Source organism: Triturus cristatus, chromosome 2_2 (genome assembly GCF_964204655.1).
Source record: "Triturus cristatus chromosome 2_2, aTriCri1.1, whole genome shotgun sequence".
NCBI lineage: Eukaryota > Metazoa > Chordata > Amphibia > Caudata > Salamandridae > Triturus > Triturus cristatus.
Genome location: NC_140582.1, coordinates 1,217,818,015 through 1,217,838,994, shown reverse-complemented (window position 1 = coordinate 1,217,838,994; position 20,980 = coordinate 1,217,818,015). Strand labels below are relative to the sequence as shown.

Here is a 20,980-nt window from a genome sequence, read left to right as displayed (position 1 = left end):
TCTAGCGTTAAATTAGTGCCTTACCAAACCGTTGGGCGCCATGTAGTGTAGTTCCTATATCCCTGATAGGCTCTGCGCATTGGAATAACATACACTTAAGATTTGACATAGGACTAAGGTCAGTATGTCTCTATCGAGTATATTAAACTTAATTACTTGTGTATGCCAGCTAACTCCGAGGTCACTAGAAACTTCTCGATTATACAAAAAGGGATTGGTCTCTGACAACCGAATTAACATGACAACTTTGTTTCCCTTTAGAATCGGAACAGTCTCAGAATCGTGGAAACAATAGGTAACAGTTTCACTCAGTCAATCGTGCATGCTTCGTTTCTGCAGTTGCACAGAAATAGAGAGACTGGCGTTTCAATAAAAGGGTTTATTGAACAGTCTTATTCTTCATGCAAGAGATATGAATTGCTACAATCGTAAGACAGACTGCGAGGTACAATATGTACGAGGTTAGCAGTAAGATAAAATAATATTGCAATAGCATGGTTTGTAGCTATGACATATTAATCAAAATACATACATAAATAACATAAGCTAAAATGTGATACTCATCTGATGCTTCTTAATTGTTCTACCCCAGTGTACCCAACCTAAGTGCAGTACGAGGTTTGAAGTAGGTGCTGTTTCTAAAGTATAGCAAGCTATATTTCAGTTTAGCCAAGAGTTGCCAAAAGTTTCTCTAAGTTCTAGTCAGCTCCATACCAGAGAATGAGAGCGGTTGGAATCTTTTCTGGACTCGGTAGTCTAACCCCCCGCAAGGGAAGTCGGAGTGCACTGGAGCTGGATTCTCTGCGAGGAGGATGGCAGCGTCAGGTCAGTGCATCAGGCTGGAACTCGATCTCCTTCTGAACTTGCCGTGGCAATCCGTATAGTCTGGGTTAGATCGAATCCTCCGGGAACCGCAATTTGCCAAGGCAAGTGCTGGTATATTTATACCTTGAAGGTGTCTAGGAATGCCAGTATTGACGTAAAAGTCGGGCAGCGGAATGTCATGAATGAACCCCTAAGGAATAGATGTTCATGCATACTTAATGAGTTCTTAGAGAAATCCATATTCAAGCAGAGGGAAATTCCTAAAGACTTAAGGGTCTGGTTTTGGGATAAATCGGGAAACCTATATACGGAATCTAAATCTGCACACAACACAAAAAGGTTGAAATTCTCAAGTTGATGGCCTTGGCTGGGGTCCCAAGGGCTAGCATTCAGCACAAGTTAGAGTGCTTTATGCCTTCCCTCCACTTCCTTTAAACCCAGTACCACCATGGAAGATGAGCAGATAATTCTCATGATGCGGATAGCTCAGGCTTGCCCCAGGCAGCATTGGTTTCCTGAACTGTGGACAGACCCATTTAGTACAGTGCAGCTGCTGTATATATAATTACTCTCCAGGGTTCAAACACAAATTTTCTACACAAACCCATAGTTTTTGCACTTGACAGGTTGGCTGCTGAAGAGCTGCAGTTCCGAGGTATAGGAATTTCAGCAGGCTGCATAGCAGCATTTAAAGAGCTTCAAGTCCTGATCTTGCGTTTATCTACGTAACCTAGCACGCAATAAAATGTTACAGACATTGCTGTGGTACAGGTACTAAATGCTGGTGTTGTGCTGTCACCTAGTGTAAATGGAGCGGATTGCTGTAATAGAATGATATACTAATGAAAGACCATCCTGTATTCTTTCCCTGTAGGTGCTGAACAAGGGTCTCCTCTGAGAAGAAGATATCGGCCAGGCACGCGGGCATTGATGGAGATCCGACAATACCAGAAGAGCACACAGCTGCTCATTCACAAGCTTCCCTTCTCCAGGCTGGTACTTGAGCCTCTTTTTTTCACCTGTGGTCGAGAGTTCAGGATTCATAGTAGTTCACATGTTATAGCTAGATTGAAGTTCTAGATGCCAAACTAAACAACTACTTTGTGCCGCTGTGTTGAACCTGTTGCAGTACCTCTCGTCCCTTCAGATTTCTCCTCGTTTACTGAGCCATAATGGGTACTATAGGGATGTGTTTTCTTTTCGCCGCTTTAATGGAAGAGTCTGGTCTGGTCCTTGATTTTGGTGAACACCACAATGCCTAGCATCAGCACATTGCAAGCACATAGGTTGTGCAGTAACGTGAACTGCTTGTGCCAGATTCAAGTTTCTGGTTGTGTCTTGATAGTTCTGCTTTGAGCTTCCCCTACAATGGATGAGGAAGTGCTGCAGGTGGAGTGGGTGCTGAACAGGAACACATAGGGTTTCGGAGTATTTGTGATGCTGCTTGTTGCAAGCAGCTCACTACATGCAGCTCACTAGGATTGCTTTCTTCAAGCTTTACGAAAACTGCCTAAATCCCTAGATGTGAGTTAACCTCTATTATGGTTCTGCTGGTTTGGTTCTCTTATTGTTGGTTCACTAGTTGACAGGTTAAGGTCTGACAGGGACCCTTTTGGATCTCTGACTTGAAATCCAGAACAAGCAGCACCGGGGAATGCTGCTTTAACCTTTTATAATGGGCTTCACCCCCAGCTACCCACCACGTCTCACAGGACTGGATTTCTTGTGCATCGTCCTGCGAGAGGCTCTGTGCTAATACTCCAGCCCTGTGTTCACACCCTGGGCAGGCAACTTGTGAAAATAAGCAGACTACACACAATGAAGCTATATGCACCGTTTAGAGAATTCCTTTTTTGGTAGATGTCCCTTACAGCCATCCTAATGGGATATAGGTGCTTAATAAGATTTTCCACACAAGTGCCCTATGGAACTGACCACAAGGGGTAGGAGGACAAGTGCCGGGGGTGCCGCCCTCTCCTTTCAATCCTCCACAGCCGTCTTCCTTGCATGACTAATCTAAAGGTCCGCACATAGGTTTGGAATTTACATTGAGTATACAGAAGACTTCAAGGTCCACCTTCTTTTAATCAGAATTGGTTAGGGCGAGTAAGCCTTCTGGATTTGCTGGGACAGTCGGTAACAGCAAACTTTGATTCATTCAGTACATGCTTGGGCTTTCAGAAAGGGCTGAGTGAGCACACACCATTGCAAACTTCCAGGTGTTTCAATGTACAAGTTAACAGCCCCTAGCACAGACATCCTATGGCTCTGAAGCAACATGCTGCTCACTATACCCGCAAACGTTGCTCCTCAGATGATCTAACCCTTTTGATATTTATGTTTATCAGTCCTATAATGCACACTTATTATTTTTCTTTTGAAAGGGAGGACGAGGAGGCTTTTCTGATTTGGTGACCACTTCTCAAACACTTGTACCTCAGAGGCGCTGACAAAAGCACAAAGGTTTGATGATCCTTAGATAGATCGGAGGCAGTGAATGGTGTGGTATCTCAGAAAGAGTGCGACAAAGAGTCAAGAGCAGGAGGCATCAAGTACCTTTCAATGAATAGAGCATCTTTAAAAAACAGAGGCAGAATGCGTCTGCCACTTCTGCCCTCCTGCTCGTCGGCCTGGGATACTATCTCTGCTCTGCCCTCGCTAATGCATTCTCATTTTGAGACAACCCAGACAGTGTAATGTATAGGCCGAAAAAGGATCCATCAACACCAGGGAGAGTCTCACCTCTGCACACTCTGAAGAAAATGGACTCATGCCGTACTACCCAGAGTGTGTGTGGAACTTGCGTTGCGCTAACCAGAGTATTATAAATGTGTGAAGTGTGTGATCTAGGACATTATGGAAACTTGGTGAGAGAGTTTGGTAGGTATTTATGGTACATTAAAAAGGGAAAACTAGGTGTATGGAATTGGCCAATAAACTGCACTGTTAGCCTTGTAGAAGCTTTCAAAGTAATCTATTGCACAATATATGTATATATAGATATACGTAAATATTCACTGAAAAAACAAAGGTTAAAGTGATGTCATAGTTAGTAGGTATTGAAATAAGATAAAATAAGGGGAAAAAAGGCAGATTGAAATCATTTGCGGTGCATGAATTCCTAGGAGCGAATTTGGCAGCCTGCAGCGTGGGGGAGCAAGGAGCCTGTCGACGTCTCAATGATGCCCGAGCTCCTTGCGTGGTTGAAGGGTTGGGTGTCTGGCCAGGGAGACAATACACTGTGATAGCAGTGTGGACTGACCCGGAGTGCTTACACATGTGCCTTCTCTTTGGCTCTACACAGAGGGGGCCCTTTTTAGAGCACTTGTGGCTTCCTGATCGGGCATCTCTGAGGGGCCTGGGGCCAGAGATGCTCTACAAGATACATCATGGGGGAAGGTGTGTCCTAATAGCTGAAGCGGTCGCCCTCGAAGCTGGGGAACCGGTTCGCAGGAAGCAGACTTGTATTCTGTTTCTCTACCCTCACTTATGTGGCAGGGAAAGGCAACAAGATATTGCTCCCACACAGAGAGCAGCATAAATAGCTGCTCCATCCGAACGGGAGCAATGCCGGCTCCTGCACCATGCGGGGAGTCAGCTGGGGCTGCAGGGGCCCTAGGGCTCACCCCATGGCCGGCAATGTGTTGGCTGTGGGTGCCCCGGATGGGCACTCACTTAAGTTGAAGACCGGCCCTGCGGGATGGGATCCCTTGGGGGTTATAATAGGCTTGGAGAGGGTGGCTGCGCGCCCCCTCCCCTTTAAAATTAAAAAAAGCCCTGGGGCTGGAGTCCCCAGGGCGTAATGAGGCCAGGGGAGAGGGGGAGGATCCGGCCTCCCTCCCCTTTTATTTAAATTTCAGCACCAGGGAATGGGCGTCTTTGCGGCCTAATTAGGCTCAGAGAGAGGGCCCACATGTCCCTCCTCCCTTTATTCGGGGAGGATGCCCCCTCTACTTTTAAAACAGCGGACGGCCCTGGGGCCACCATCCCCTTCGGGGGCGTGGCCTGTGCACAATGTGGGGTTAGCAGCCTGCTGGGGGCTTGGCCACAGGCCCTGGAGGCAGGCCAGGCCTTGGGGACAACACCCTGCTGCGCATGGCCAAAGGCTGTGTGCAGCCTGGGGTTGGCTGCCTGCGGGGAGTTGGAAGCAGAACCTGACCAATACAGGGCCTGTGGCTAACCCGACTCCACGCACGACCAAGGTTGTATGCAGGGTGGGGTTGGCTACCTCAGAGTCTCCCTGTGGGGAGCTGGACGCAGGGCCGGGATGCAAGCAAGGCCCTGTGGCCAGCCACACTCCATGCACAAAGAAAGGCCGTGAGCTGCTTGGGGTACAATGCCTCCGGGTGGGTTGCCACAGGCCAGGCCCAGTTGTTAATGCTTTGCTGTGCTCGGTCAAATGCCGTGCATTGAATGGGGTTGGCTGTCTGTAGGGGGTTTGCTTCAGGGCCCACCCCCCCGCTGCGTACGACCAAAGGCTGTGCACGGCAACGGGTTGATTTCACGTAGTGTAATAAAATTTTACATTGTTAAAAAAAAAAAAGCCCTAGAAATTCACATAAAAAACACAAAGGTTAAAGTAAGGTTATAGTTGGGTTTCATAAAAGGATCTGTTTTTGTTTATAAAAAAAAAAAAAAAAAAAAACACCACCTCAACAATTCAGTGAAAGGTTACAGTTAGTTGAATGTCAGTGACAACATTAATGTTTTGAACTAAAAAAAAACACAAATTCACCAGTTATAGTTAGCAGAGCAACTTGCGCCCACCATGCACTGCTTATGACCTCACATATTACATCATTCATTACAAGTTCTATGACATAATTTATGACATCACTGATGACACCTCATATGACATCATCCAATGAGTGTGTTAGTTTGTTTTATAGTTGGCATAGTGGCAGGTAGCTACCATATTACTTTCTGCCTAATTTTGTACAGCGTGTGTCCAGCTAATGGGTGTAAGCTTTTACAAAACACGTGCTGCAAATGCTTCATAAGTGAGTGGAAGTATTGAACATGTTATAAATCTTTGTATTGAAAAGTGGCTCTGTCTGCAGGTGAAAGTTGACGACTTGTGTCCATTATGTTCCACACAAGTTTTTTTGGCTCTGCAGAAAACGGTTCTGGCAGGGCAAAGATTCTACATAGTAGATACTAAGTAGTGTAAGCAGCCTTGAGTTATTAGACAGAATCAACTCAGTGTGACAATTGTTACATAATATAAAAGCCTGTGTACACCAGGTACTAACATATATACATGCGCTTCTTTTGCTTCAGAAGATGGGTCTGTCTAAAACACGGGTACTCGTACTACGGCCTGCGGGCCTCCAGCGGCCTGGCAAGCCTTTATTGGCGGCCCGCGGACCTTGCCTTACATTTTGCATTTCCTAACCTGCAAGTAAACATACAAGATGACCGCAGGAGCATATGTAGTGAATACGTGCTCAAACGTATTCACTACGTATGCTCATGCGGCCAGCTTCTCTGTTTACTGCTGGCCTCTGATTGTGCCTGCTTCTGTGATGTCACGCACGGCACCAGCGGGAAGCACAGGCCCTTTAAAAGTCAGCTGTAAGCGCAGCGCTTTTACAGCTGACTTTTAAAGGGCCTTTTGGGAAGCTTCCTATGTCCGTGGTGCAGACGACGTTCTTTCTGCCCGCAGCCTCTTCTCTTCGGTCTGCAGCCTCTTCACTTCGGCCCGCATCCTCTTCTCGCCCCTCCACTGCCTCAGGGCGACCTCTCCTCTCCGCCGGGACGCAGCAGCCTCTTCTCGCCCAGGTCAGGGTGTGTGTCCCCAGAGTTGATTTTGCTTTTGTTTGACAATGTTATCTAGGACTCTGGCAGTGACCGATATCATTTGAAATATATAAATATGTTAAATCTTTAATGTATTTACACACTAAATTGTTAAATACATTAACAAGATGTCGTAATCCTTTTGTGTGTGCACAATGGGGTTATAAAATGATTAACTAAAATATACATATTTATTATAAATGTAATTCCTAAAAGTATTAGTGTTTTCTTTGAAGATGTGCTGCTGTTACTACACGTTGCCCTCTATGCACCATTTTCTGCCCCACGCGTGCAACTAAACTAAAATTGCTTTATGATTTGATCTTCTTATTTTGATTAGTGTTTCTTTATTTTTAATTTTCAGTAAACAATTCTTCATTGCAGCATACAAGACCGAACAAGCAGTCTGGTGCCAAGAAGTCACATGGCCCCAGAGTGCTGCCAGATTATGGCCAGTCTGTGCTGTTGTCTCTTTCAGCTACCAGTGAATCTGTTATCATCCCATTTGTGTGTTGCAGAATGCAGATACTAGGAGTAGGACGCTCACGTTCTTTGGGGACGCCTGCCTCTGGAGAGGCGACTCTACGTTTCCCTTTTTATTAATATATAATTTGCAAGTAATCTGTAGTGCATCTCTGTAACGAGTCTTTTAGAAAGTCTGATATTTTGTAGGTGACAGGAGACGTCAACGAGCATAGGTTCTCAACCGTAGGCCACCATATGGCTCAAGGTTAAATGATGTGCCATAGTTGTGTGAACCCTTATTTTGCCATTTTTTTCTCCTTGACAGAGGTGTGATGGTGTTGAGTGTTCTGTCCACCGATTATTTTGTCCTCTGCCTTTTCCTGCTATCACGTGGCTGTGTATTGCAGGAGGGGAAGGATCCGAAGGATCCGTATCTTGGGAAATCAGAGTCCCTCTCTTCATTCTAAATAGGATCGCTGCCTGCGATTTCCCTGTGGGTGCACTGAGATGTGCCAACATACCCTCCCATTTTGTGGCAAAGTAAATTAGAATAGTTTGCATGTTAATTTGGCAACCTGCATGAGTTTCTTCAACATGTGCTTGTAGTGTCCCATTGTACTGCAGATGTTATCAAATGTTTGAAAAATAGGTTTAGAACTGGCATTGCAAAATGATCTGAGATGCTACATTAAGGCATACCTCGAAGGAAATGTATATTAGTCCTTAACATAGATAAGATATAGTTTTGTCCCAGGGGACTCAAAAAGTCTATATTTACTACTTTTGAATGACTTTGGGTGTGTCTCTTGTTGTAGTGGCTTGCCCTCATTTCACACCTGGCTCTTCTATTCCTGCATCTTGGTTCTCCACTCCAACTCGCCTTGCGGTTTTCCAAAGCTCTTAGGGCTGATTTTGGGTTTTGTAACTCATTTGGTCTTACTATTTTTTCATGGATGATGGGTTATATTCCTGCTTAGCTGTTTTTTCCTTTTAATTTTTATGTGCTTGCATGCATGTGTTCCATTGCCATCCTCACATAATAAACTGTAAACATTTTATAACCCAAGTCTAGCTTTTCTCCAGGCCATTTATTAGGGTTTAATAAACTGAAGTGGAAAGGTATATAATTCCCATATATATCAAACACTCTAATTTTCCTAGAAACAATATGGACTATGCTGTCAGTAATGAATTTCCTAAGAAACCCTCCTCAAACAAATAACTCCTTTAAAAAAATCAATGATTCTATATATTTTGACTTGCATCTCAAACTTTATCTGGCCGACAGGAATAATAAAGTGCAACAACATCGCACTAGGGACCACCCTACAGTGCCATATTTTCCAGAAATGTCTAAAGCGATATTCTTCCATGGTAGTTGGATCCCCTTGACATTATTGATGGAATACACTATTATCTTTCGTGCTTCATCACTGTAAGATGTTGAAATGAAGGTTCTCACATTGTTTTTTCCATGCTACAATCTAGTCCAGGTTCCAAAAATAAAATCTTATTTAATTCTCCTTCTTGTCACACTCATTTCTGGTTGACCTACATGTGCAAGCACTAATATTCTCTCCATTGGCCCATCTGCCACCACCACTACTTATTTTCTGTAGAACAGGCCACTGTGGACAGATAAATCATTGGCTATCCCATAAAATTAAAGAAAGATGCACACAGTTCTTTCCTGTTTCTCATAAATGTTGCCACAATTCCCTGCATTTTATCCTCTTGGCTGGCCTTAGCCATCTCCTCTTTGGAAATACTAGCCCTGTGCATTCATTTACACTTGCCACCACAATTCCATACTCTTCGGAAATACTAGGCCTGCGCCATCGTTTACACTTTTCACCACCCTTCCATACTCTTCCTAGTCATAAGCAGGCACTTACATTGACAGCCTGGATAAAACAATCAGCAGTTCCTCACATCCAAAACTCCCACTTAAGATTGCTATTGTCTGATAGTAAAAAGTTTTCTGATGGATACATCTGCCAGTGGATTCCTCACCTTGTAAATATCCCCTGCGCCAGCAACATTCGGAAACTTTTGTAGCAGTCCACGCCGATGAGGTCGAAGACGACGTCACAGACACGGCTGCGCTCGCGACTCTGCTGACGTCACCGGCTCCATAAGAAGACCTCGTCGGCGTGATAACGTCAGTTCCCTTTTTTCCGCGCCGTCGACGCCAACGGATTTCAGGAATCTCTATCTGTAGCTTCACTGTTACTTTGTTTGTGAAAATGTCGACAAAGAAGTCAGGATTCAAACCCTGTCGTGAATGTGGGAAGCATATGTCCATTACGGATCCACATGACGACTGCGTATGGTGCCTGTCATCGGCCCATGATGTAGAGGGATGTTCTTGCTGCCGCAAGATGAATTCCAAGGCTCTCAAGAAGAGGGAAGCAAAGCTCTTCATCGCGAGGATGAAGAAAGTGGAGAGAGGCCGGAGAAAGTAGAGGACGAGGTCGAAATCGAGGTCGGCGTCGAAATCGACTTCGGGGCATGCTTCACAATCCAGGAAGCACAAGAAGAGGAGGAGGCATTCCTCTCGGCGTCACTCGGATAAGAGTACGGCTCCGAGATCACAAGGCCCTGGACTGGACCACCTCCTTCCTCTCCGGCAGAACGCAGAGAGTCCGCCTCCCCCCGTTCCGATCTGAGGCCTCCAAGATCTGTGGCGTCCCTCAAGGATCCTCCCTCAGCCCGACACTGTTCAACGTCTACATGGCACCACTAGCACGCAACGCCCGACAGCACAACCTCAACATAATCTCATACGCCGACTACACTCAGCTGATCCTCTCCCTCACAAAGGACCCCCTCACCGCCAAATCCAACCTTCACCAGGGAATGAAGGCCGTCGCCGACTGGATGGAGGACAGCCGCCTCAAACTGAACACAGACAAGACGGAAATCCTCATCCTCGGATCCAACCCCTCCGCATGGAACGACTCCTGGTGGCCCACTTCACTGGGGTCCCCCCCCCCTCTGACCACGCACGCAACCTGGGAGTCATCCTCGACTCGAAACTCTCCATGACCAAACAAGTCAACGCAGTTTCCTTCACCTGTTTCAACACCCTCCGCATGCTCCGCAAGATCTACAGATGGATCCCGAACAACACGAGGAAAACAGTCACCCAGGCCCTAGTCAGCAGCAGACTAGACTACGGAAATGCCCTCTATGCCGGAGCCCCGTCCAAGCTCATCAGCAGACTACAGAGAATCCAGAATGCCTCTGCACGCCTGATCCTCGACGTCCCGCGCCGCGACCACATCACCCCCCACCTGAGGAACCTGCACTGGCTCCCCGTCGACAAAAGAATCTCCTTCAAACTCCTGATCCACGCACACAAAGCACTCCACAAAACCGGCCCAGCCTATCTCAACAGTCGACTCTCCTTCTACGTACCCAACAGGAACCTCCGCTCCGCTGACCACGCCCTGGCCACGACCCCACGCATCCGGAGAACCACTTCCAGAGGCAAGTCCTTCTCCCATCGCGCCGCCAAGACCTGGAGCACCCTCCCCCTCGCCTGCGACAAACCGAAGACTTGCTATCTTTCAGGAGACAACTCAATACCTGGCTCTTCGACCAGTAACAGCACATCCCCTCCCCCCACCCAGCGCGTTGAAACCCTACCGGGTACGCAGTGCGCTTTACAAATTATGTGATTGATTGATTGATTGATCGAAGTCGCCCACTCGACGCCGTAAGGACTTTGTATTTCCCTCTCCCGTTCCGGATTCACCTGTTGGCCTGTCTTCACCTGTGGCTTCACCAGAAAAAGCGCCGGCTCCATCTCCGGCTTCGTCCCCGGCTCCGGTTGAGGAGCTTCCAGTTCCGGGTGAACCTTCGGCCCCGCAGATTCCACCGTCGGCGCCGGTTGGCCCGAGTCCGGTGATACCTGAACAGTATCCTGCTTTCCCTGGACCAGGTCAGGACCCCACGCATTATTTTAATGCAATGTACGGGGTATTCTCCAGAGCCATGTACACCTCTGGTGCACCTTTGGGTCCTATGGCCTTCAGTTTGGGGGTTCCTCAAGCCTATCCTCAGGCCCCCTTCATGCCATTTTTTCCGGCGACGCCGTCTTGGCATCTACCGGCGCCGAGGACGTCGACGCCGCTCCCTTCTTCACAGGCGCAATCTCTACCTCGCTCGACGCTGGCTGCTCCTGTGGATCCTCGTTCGCCGCCGGCGCCGTCTGATTAGATCAAGGCGCCACCGACGCCGGTTGTAAGAATCAGGTCTAGGAGGGAGGCTCAGAGAGTGTTGGATGAGCAAAGATATCTAATGGAGGCGGTAGAAGAAGGGGAGCTCATGGAGTCAGATGATGTTTTTGAGAAATTGAAGGAGGCTAGTGGCCTGGACTTGTCTCCTGAATGGGAGATTACTCCTCCTTCTGATGCACCTTCAAAGGATGTGGCACCATACCATGCGGTCATAAGAAAAGCAGCTGAACTTTTAGATCTGCAGTTGCCTTCAGCTGAATTCAAGCCGAACATTTTAACGGAGGTGCTGCACTCTCCCACTACTGTTTCTGAGCCTTTACTTCCCTTAAACGAAGCCATCATAGAGACAATGATGGAGGTGTGGCGTAAGCCCTTTTCTGCTCCGGCAGTTTCGAAAACCATTGCCAGGAGGTATAGGGCAGCAACGGGGGACCCAGAATTTTTAACTTCTCACCCGTCTCCTGAGAGTCTGGTGGTTCAGCCTGCATGTTCAAGGAAATCTACAGGTTCGTTTCCCCAGGTCCCGAGTGACAGGGAGGCTAAAAAACTGGATCAGTCGGCCAAGAAGGTCTTTTCTTCGGCCAGCATGGCCCTTAAATCTACGACTGCCACTTGCCTCTTGGGACGCTATATTCATGCGCTCATGGATTCAGCGAAGCACCTAGCCCCAAAACTATCAGAGGAGGATAGGGTTGGTTTTAATGAGGTCCTTTCGGATGCCCAAGCGGCAGCGCGTCAGGTGATACAGAGTGGATTGGACACAGCTGACTCGGTAGCAAGAGTCATGGGATCTTCTGTTGCCACTAGGAGGAGCGCGTGGCTTAAGTCATCGGAGTTTTCCCCTGATGTTCAATCAACGCTGTTGGACTTGCCTTTTGATGGCTCCGGACTCTTTGGCAAGAAGGCGGATGCTGCACTTGAACGTTTTAAAGAAAGTAAGGCTACGGCTAAATCTTTGGGCCTTCAATACCAGTCAAGGGGTTCGTTCAAGAGGTACAGGGGCTTTGGGAGGTCTACCTTTCGTACTTGCAGGCAGCCCCAGCAGCCGCAGCAGCAGCAACAGCAACAAGGCACTCTGTATAAGGGCTACAGAGGCAGACTCAGGGGTCGCTCTCTAGGTAGTCAGCTCTCCTCCTCCTCTTCCTCCTCTTCCTCCTCAGCCCCTCCCACCACCGCAAAGCAGCCCCAGATCCACCATTCTGGATCGTGTTGGTCCTGTGGGGGGCCGGCTTACCCATTTTCTACAAGATTGGGAATTGGTTACTACAGACCTTTTGGGTTCTGGATCTTGTAGAAAATGGGTATGCCCTTCCCTTTCGGGAATTTCCTCCAAATTACCCTCCTTGTCAAGGTGCTTGCTCGGAGGACCACCGTCTTCTCCTGCAGGAGGAAGTCCTGACGTTACAAAAAAAAAAAGGCGCGATAGAGGTGGTTCCAGAGCAGGCGAGGGGTCAGGTGTGCTACTCCCGGTATTTCCTGATTCCGAAAAAGGACGGCAGGTTGCGTCCGATATTGGACCTCAGGATCTTGAATCTTTATCTGAAGCAAGAGAAGTTCAAGATGCTCACCCTTGCGCAGGTTCTTCAGGTGCTGAATCAGGAGGACTGAATGGTGTCGATCGACTTACAGGATGCGTATTTCCACATCCCCATCCTGAAGTGTCACAGGAAGTATCTCCGGTTTACAGTAGGGTCGCAACATTATCAGTTTGCGGTCCTTCCATTTGGTCTTACTACTGCACCTCGAGTCTTCACCAAGGTGATGGCAGTGGTGGCAGCCCATCTCAGAAGGTCGGGGATTTCAGTCTTCCCCTATCTGGATGACTGGCTGATCAAAGCGGAGTCGCCAGAGAAGGTGCTTCATCATCTGCAGGTTACAACTCAGCTGTTATACAAATTGGGTTTTTCAATATACGTGCCCAAATCTCACCTTGTGCCCTCTCAGCGCAACCTGTTCATAGGGGCAATACTGGACACTACTGTGTGTCGCGCATTCCCACCTCCACAAAGGATTCTCGACATACAGGAAATGATTCCTTTGTTTTACAATGGGGCGGTCGTTCCAGTCCTGAAGGTCCTTCGCCTGCTCGGTCTGTTTGCTTCCTGCATTCTGTTGGTCAACCATGCACGCTGGCACATGAGGGCGCTCCAGTGGTGCCTCCGCAGGCAGTGTTATCAGCACAAAGGAGATCTCAGGGAGTCTGTGAGAATCTCCAGAGAAGCTGCGGCGGATCTGTCTTGGTGGAGTGTGGGGGCAATCTGTCTCAAGGAAAGCCCTTCCATCTACCTCCATCGGTGGCCACAGTAATAACGGATGCATCCACTTTAGGGTGGGGTGCTCATCTGGGGGATCTGGAGATCAAGGGTCTTTGGTCTCCAGAGGAAAGGTTGCTTCACATCCACCTTCTTGAATTGCGGGCGATACGTTTGGCACTCAAGGCCTTCCTCCCTTCCCTTCGCGGTCAGTCGGTTCAAGTCCTGACGGACAACACTACCGCGATGTGGTATGTCAACAAGCAGGGAGGAGTGGGGTCTCTTTGTCTCTGCAGAGAGGCCCTGCCTATGGTCCTGGGCTCAGGACCATCAGATTTGTCTGATGGCAAACCTGGCCGGAGTTCTGAACGTGCAGACAGTCTCAGTCGGCAGTTCTCCGCCGACTACGAGTGGAGGCTTCATCCAGAGGTGGTTCGTCACGTTTTCCGGATGTGGGGAACTCCTCGGGTGGACCTGTTTGCCACTCACGAGAACGCTCACTGCCCGTCTTTCTGCAGTCTCCAGTATCCGATGCAGGGAGCAGTGGGGGACGCGTTTCAGTTGAGTTGGGACTCGCAACTCCTTTACGCGTTTTGTCCCATACCCTTGATTCCTCTGGTTATGAGGAAGATTCGCCAAGACCGGGCCCAAGTCTTATTGATCGCCCCGGATTGGCCAAGGAGGGTGTGGAATGCGGATCTTCTCCACCTCTCCTCGTGCCCTCCGCTCCGTCTCCCTCTCAGGGCAGACCTCCTCTCTTTCAGATGGAGGGGCAGGTTCTACACCCCCACCTCCAGAGCTTACACCTTCATGCCTAGAGATTGAACGGGGCAACCTGAATTCTTTTTCTCTCCCACCTGACGTAGTAGACGTAATTTTGCCTGCCAGACGTCATTCCACCAAATCTATCTATTCCTATAGGTGGTCTAAATTTGTGCTCTGGTGCGGGGAGAAATCTATTGATCCATTGAGGGCTTGTTTATCTGACATTCTTAAGTTTGCCCTTTCTCTTGCTCAGCAAGGTTTTGCTGTAGCCACTGTAAAGGGGTATCTTTCAGCCTTGTCAGCATTCCTTTGTTTGCCGGATCATCCATCACTGTTCAAATCGCCTATTGTTTTACGATTTCTAAAGGGCCTTACAAATAAGTTTCCTCCTACTCCTTTTATTGTGCATCAATGGGACTTAAATATGGTCTTAACTTATCTGATGGGTTCTCCCTTCGAGCCCTTACACAAGTGTCCCTTGAGACTGTTGTCTTTCAAGACGGTTTTTCTTATTGCAATTACCTCGGCAAGGAGGGTAAGTGAGCTTCAAGCTCTTAGTTCAAAACCCCCGTTCTTGACCGTTCATGCTGAAAGGATGGTACTCAGGACCAGGGCTGCTTTTCTGCCTAAGGTGGTAACTCCCTTCCATCTGGGGCAGTCCATTACCCTCCCTACCTTCTATCCTCCCCCCTCACCCTTCCAGGGAGGAGGAGCGGCTGCACCATCTGGATCCTAAGAGGGCGGTGAGCTTCTACCTTGACAGGACAAAAGACTTTCAAGTTGATGACCAGCTCTTCGTGATCTTTGCTGGCTGCAGGAAAGGCAGAGCGGTGCACAAGCGCACCCTTTCCAGAAGGATTGTCTTGTGCATCAAGATATGCTACTCTTTGGCTGGTAAGGAACCGAACCCCCAGAGGGTTTAAGGGCTTATTCTACTAGAGCTAAGTCTTCCACTTCCGCTTTGTCTAGAGGTGTTCCTGTGGAGGACATTTGTAGGGCGGCAACTTGGGCCTCCCTTCACACTTTCGCAAAGCATTACTGCTTAGACACCAAGGTAAGGAGGGACGGACATTTTGCTCGTTCCGTCCTTCAGTGGAACGAGCCTTACATTCTCTCGATATCAAGAGATGTCTTAAATTCTATCTTCTGAAAACAAAGAACCTTAGAAAGTCCGATCAATTATTTGTGGCTTATGGCCAGACTACCCTGGGAAAGGCGGTTACAAAGTCCACCATTGCCAGATGGATAGCATCTACAATACTTTTCTGCCATGACAAGGCTCGCAGGCCTTTGTTGAGGAAACCCAAGGCCCATTCCACGAGAACAGTAGCAGCGTCTACAGCATTGTTTGCTGGTGTGACTCTAGAAAATATCTGCCGTGCTGCGACATGGAAAAATGTCCACACTTTTACAAGACATTACTGCCTCCAATCTACGCATCGTGATGATGCAGCAGTTGGGCAAGCTGTACTACGACATCTGTTTCTTTGAGATATCTTCAGGTACCCTTTTCATATTTTAAGATGTAAGATGTGGATATCTTTGGTATAACAATGCAATGTGTTACAATAAGGATTTGCTTTCATTTTCAATGTTATTGCATTACATGCTGTTTCCTCTTTATGGCTTGCATGTTTAGAATTTGAAGATTCTTTCTTATACCTCTTATTAATAAGCTGTGGATGCAACTTGGGAGTATCAGCACTAGTCTCCCACCATCCGCAAACGACTGTATACTTGGTATACTGCTCGCTATTCTGATTCAGGCATGTGAATCTATGAAAGATACCCCAATACTGGATAAGAAAACAAGTTACTTACCTGTAACTACAGTTATCCAGTATTGGTATCTTTCATAGATTCACATGCACCCACCCTCCTCCCCGTAGAGTCAGTTCTATATTTTGGGACGTTCACTTCCCACTTGTGCTACGAAAATCTGAGGAGAACTGGCTCTGCTGAGAGGGTTCTAGAAGGGTGCTGGTGTCTGATTGGTTGTTACCAAATTCTTGGTTCCTTTTGCATAAGGCGGTAGATAGACTGCTAAGATATAGGCTTTTTGGCCTTTTCTTTGGGCCTACTACTACTACTAACATTTTGGCACTACTTTTTTATTTACCGGGGACTCCCGCCTCGGCTACGGGGAATGATTCAGGCATGTGAATCTATGAAAGATACCAATACTGGATAACTGTAGTTACAGGTAAGTAACTTGTTTTCTTATCCTATGGGAGGAAATTCACTTTGCAGGAAAGTCACTGTTTAGTTACTTTTCTTACTCAGTGCTGGACACCTGGGTTCAGCACTGGGACCTTTCCTTCAAACAGTTGAGAAAATTCAGTTAGGTTATTTGTGCGATTTTTATGGAATATTCTTAGTTTTCAAAAGTCGACACTTGTTGGGAGAAAAAGTGTCCATGTTATCCTATGCGGAAAAACAGGTTATCGGCTTCGAGGTAAGTATTCAGTCTTTGAAGTTAGGGTTCTGGGGCAAGACTCGGGGGTCTCCCAGGGTCAGTGATGCACTGTTGTTGCACCCCCAGTGGCACTGGGGTGGCCGGGTGCAGAGTGTTGAGGCCCATTGTTATCCTATGGATGATAGGGGGACTCCGGTTGGTGGCTGCTGGCAAGCAGGCCACGGGGTTGTGGGAGCAGAGCTCCTAGGCTTAAGCTCATGGGAAGGTGAGGACCAAGTTAGCACCAAAGGGTCACCCTCAGCTGCACTAGGGCGGCCTGGTGCAGGGTGCTGTTTTGAGGTCGGGTGCCCTGTTGATTTCAATGGGGATTCTCCGGGGCAAAGAAACACTGCAGGCTCGGGACGAGGATCTTCCAGGAGTGACCACCACTTCGAGGGGTAAGTAGAGATGTAGAGGGTTGGTTAGGCACCGCTGGGTTGGGCACACAAGGCCGAGGGGCGTCCGGTGCAGGGGTCCCCTGGGACGTAAGATTTTCTTACCCGCTCTGGTCGCGGTAGGGGGGGTCCTCTGGATTGAGGCTGCAGGCGTCGTCAGGAGGCTGGAGGCAGGTATGGGGTCGCCGGATCTCGGGTCAGGATCGCCGGGGGGACCTCCTCGTGGTATTTGTCCACTTGAGCTCGGGCCGGATTCGGCGGGTGCAGAGTGTGTGGGATTCACGGTTCCTGGCTGGCACCAGAAGCTGCAGTTCGAACACGTCCGGTGTTCACGGGAGAAACAGCTTGGAAAGTGAAGGCAGGCAGGTCCTCTGTGGTTTTTGAGGTTGCTGGCTGCTGGACACGCCAGGATTTCGCAGGAGCAGGTTCGAGGGGAGACAGGCCTGTAGGGCTGTAGCCAAGTCAGTGGGCGTTGTCCTCTTGTTAGCTCTGCACAGCTTTTCGTCCTTATTCTCTTCTTTTCTTGTTGTTGCTGGATATGAGGAAGGAAGGTTCAGGGTGCAAATAAATACTAAATTTAGGGACATTACAGGTAGGTAAAGGGCAGGGACCAATGGGTCCATTCCCTGTGGTGGGTACACCCCCTATTCTGCCACTCTCCAGTGGGAGGGGGCAGGACGATGTCCCTGGTTGGCTGGGTCCCCCATCCTCAAGATGGTAGGGACTCGAGGTTGTGCTTCACCTCGCCTCCTCCACCTTAGGGATGGAGTTGGCAGAGTTGGGCACACCTCTCTTCCTCACTTGTTTTTCCCGCCGGTTCTCCCGCTCTAAGTGGGGAGTAGATCCAGTGGGGACCAGTTGCTGAGTACAGCAAGTGGTCTGGAGAAGTCCACAAAGGCGGCAGGCCTTTGAAGCTTCTCCTGCCCATCCTGGGGGAGGGGACCTAGAACTTCGTCCCAGGATGTCGATTGTTGCCGGCCCAGGGGTCCAGCAAAATGTCTGGTGGGTGGCAGCCTAAGCAGCCACTCAGTCGGGACACTGGTTGTGGGTCGGGTTCAGGGGGCATTTCTAAAATGCCCTCTGTCGTGTGTTTTACATTGAAACCCACACTGGCATCAGTATGGGTACAATGTGCTGAGAAGTTTGATACCAAACTTCCCAGACTTCAGTGTATCCATCATGGTACTGTGGAGTTCGTAATGACAACCTCCCAGCACCATATACTCTTTAATGGTGCACTGCACTTACAATGTCTGAGAATGGACTCAGACACTGTAGGGGCACAGGGCTCATGCATCTGTGCCCTCACCACTGTCATAGTGCACCCAGCTAGAGGGGTGACTGACCTAGGCCATGGCAGTGGTTTGTAGGCATGGCACACAGGGAAGTGTGCCATATCGACTTTTCACTTTTGATCTGCACCAAGACACGCTGCCTGCAAGGCAGTGTGCTTGTGAAAAGGTACAGGTTTGTGAAAAGGTACAGGGCTCCTAAGGGTGGCACAATTGGTGCTGCAGCCTCAGGAGCCTTCTCTGGTCACAGTGCCCGGGGTACATGGGGTACCATTTACCAGGGACCTTCCTGTGGCCAGAGTTGCCAATTGAGTTTTGTTTTGGGGAAAGAACACAGGCCCTGGGGCACATCAAGTAAAAGAGCATCAGTAGTCTGGCAACAAAAAAAAAGGGGGGGAGGGGGTTTACTGCAACAGAAACCCACTTTCTCACACAGAGTAGGATAAAATATAAATCACTCTGCATCGCCCGTAAGGCATTTCTTGATAAAGGGCCATTAATCTCTGTCTCTACTCTTCCCTTACAGAACAGGCAGATCCCTACGGTCCTTTAATGCCCATTTAGCTACAGCACCAATCATCAGGGGAGAAAAGTGTGGAGGGAGTCGTTTCCTTTAATGCTGCGAAACTGTGGAATAGCCCCCCCTCACTTCGTTCAGTTTCCGCAAATCACAAAAAACCTGTCTCTTCCAGAATATAAGTAAGAGAGAGACAGAGAAGGGCGAACCACACCATGCAGGGGCAGGGGCCACCTCCTTTGCTCCGAGACTTGGGCCTCTCCAGTGGCGAGGAAGACAACATCGCAGAGGGACCAGAAGACTGCACGGTCGTCGAGGTCCAGAAAAAGACATCGAAGGAGGTAAGGGAGTCATCGACCCCCAGACTCGCGAGCGACACTCGAAAGGGTGAAGCTAAAGCCCCGAGCGACACTCGTAGGAGTGAAGCAAAGCCCTCGAAGGGAGCATTGCCACTGAAACACTCGGCAAAAGCAACAGCACCCATGGACAAACAGCCCAGCGGATTCTTCAAAAAGGACTCCCAGACGGTGAAGCCCACGAAATATCTAGGTCGTCGAAGGATGCCCTTGAAAAGGACACCTCGGTGCTGAGAAAAAAAGGGCCAACAACTACTTTGACGTTGACGACCTCAAAGCAAATCGCTCCAAACCTCAACGCCGAACAGGCTGCCGAGATGGGAAGGAAGAAGAGGAGACTCAAGGCCGAAATGGTGAGCATCCTGCAGAGGAAAAGGGACTTTGGCGAAAGGATGAGCCAATACACCATCCCGCCGAAACCCACGCTCGAAGTTGAAGGAGACGACTAAGACACCGAACCTCTGAAAACACCTGAACCGGTCGAGGAACAGGAGGAAGAAGCCCTGTACTATTTCGAGGGCGAGGACAATGAGGATCAGCAGACCTACCAGGACTCTACGTCCTCGGAGGCACAAGACTTGGAGTGGCAGGACCTCGACGCCGCATTGCCAGAAGAAGGGGTAGACACATACCCTTCGAGGCCTTCACCGCCAGACGACATAGGGATCTACAATATGGTCGTCCAAAAGGCTGCACATGCATATGGGGTAAAATTGGAGGAGGAGAAGCCTAAGGCATGGTTTCTCCTGGAAACACTACTGCCTCAGCAAACTAAGAGCCAGTTCCTGCTCATGCTTCCTAGTGTGCAGGACCAAGGAAGGGATGCCTTCAAAGAACCAGCAGTAGGCAAAGCAGTGACTCCAAGAACGGAGAAAAAGTATAAGCATTCCTCAAAGAACCCTGCATACATTCAGGGGTCCGTGACCGCTAATTCTATAATTACAGCAACAGCTAGGAAAAGGGCCAATGTACCCACAAACGTCGGACCACCTCCAGACAAGGAGAGTAAAAGGATGGACCTCACGGGGAGGAAGGTGGAGCGGAGTGCGGCAATCCAATGGAGCATCGCAAACTCAAACGCCCTGATCAACAGGCACGCATACCAGCACTGGGAGGAAGTGGGGCAACTCCTAAAGCATCTACCAGACCAGTACTAACAAAGAGCGGCTCACCTGGTAGAGGAGGGCAAAAGCATGGCGAATACATGTTTGAAATCGGCCTTGGATGCTGAGGAGATGTCCAGCAGACAAATGATAATCGGAGTGACCGAGAGAAGGCATGCATGGCTTAGAATTTCGGGATTTTAGCCAGAGGTACAAAACAACATCCTGAACACGCCTTTTAACGGAGAGCAACTGTTTGGCACACCAGTTGACGACAAGTTAACCCAGCTCAAAAAGGACACAAGACAGCGAGGTCAATGGGAGCACTGTAGTTCAGAGGGATGAGAAGGGGTACACCCGCAAGAAGGCCAGGTGGTAGGGGAGACAACGTGCCTACCACATTGCACCAAACGTTCCAACAAGGCTATTAAGGGAACAACCAAGGCCAGCAGCAGCAGGGACAGCAGCAGCAGAGCTGGCAGTACCAGCCCCGGGGCCAGTCCTTTTGAGGG

The 20,980-nt window shown here is 48.9% G+C and overlaps 1 protein-coding gene across 1 annotated transcript in view; it reads left to right on the top strand.

Annotated features, from left to right (window-relative positions):
* Positions 1-20,980, top strand: part of LOC146863421 (histone H3-like centromeric protein A) — a 307,361-nt gene that overhangs the window by 158,253 nt on the left and 128,128 nt on the right. Inside the window, exon 3 of the mRNA XM_085642847.1 lies at positions 1,700-1,821. Coding sequence (XP_085498973.1) covers positions 1,700-1,821 — 122 coding nt within the window. The remainder of the gene's footprint in view (positions 1-1,699; positions 1,822-20,980) is intronic.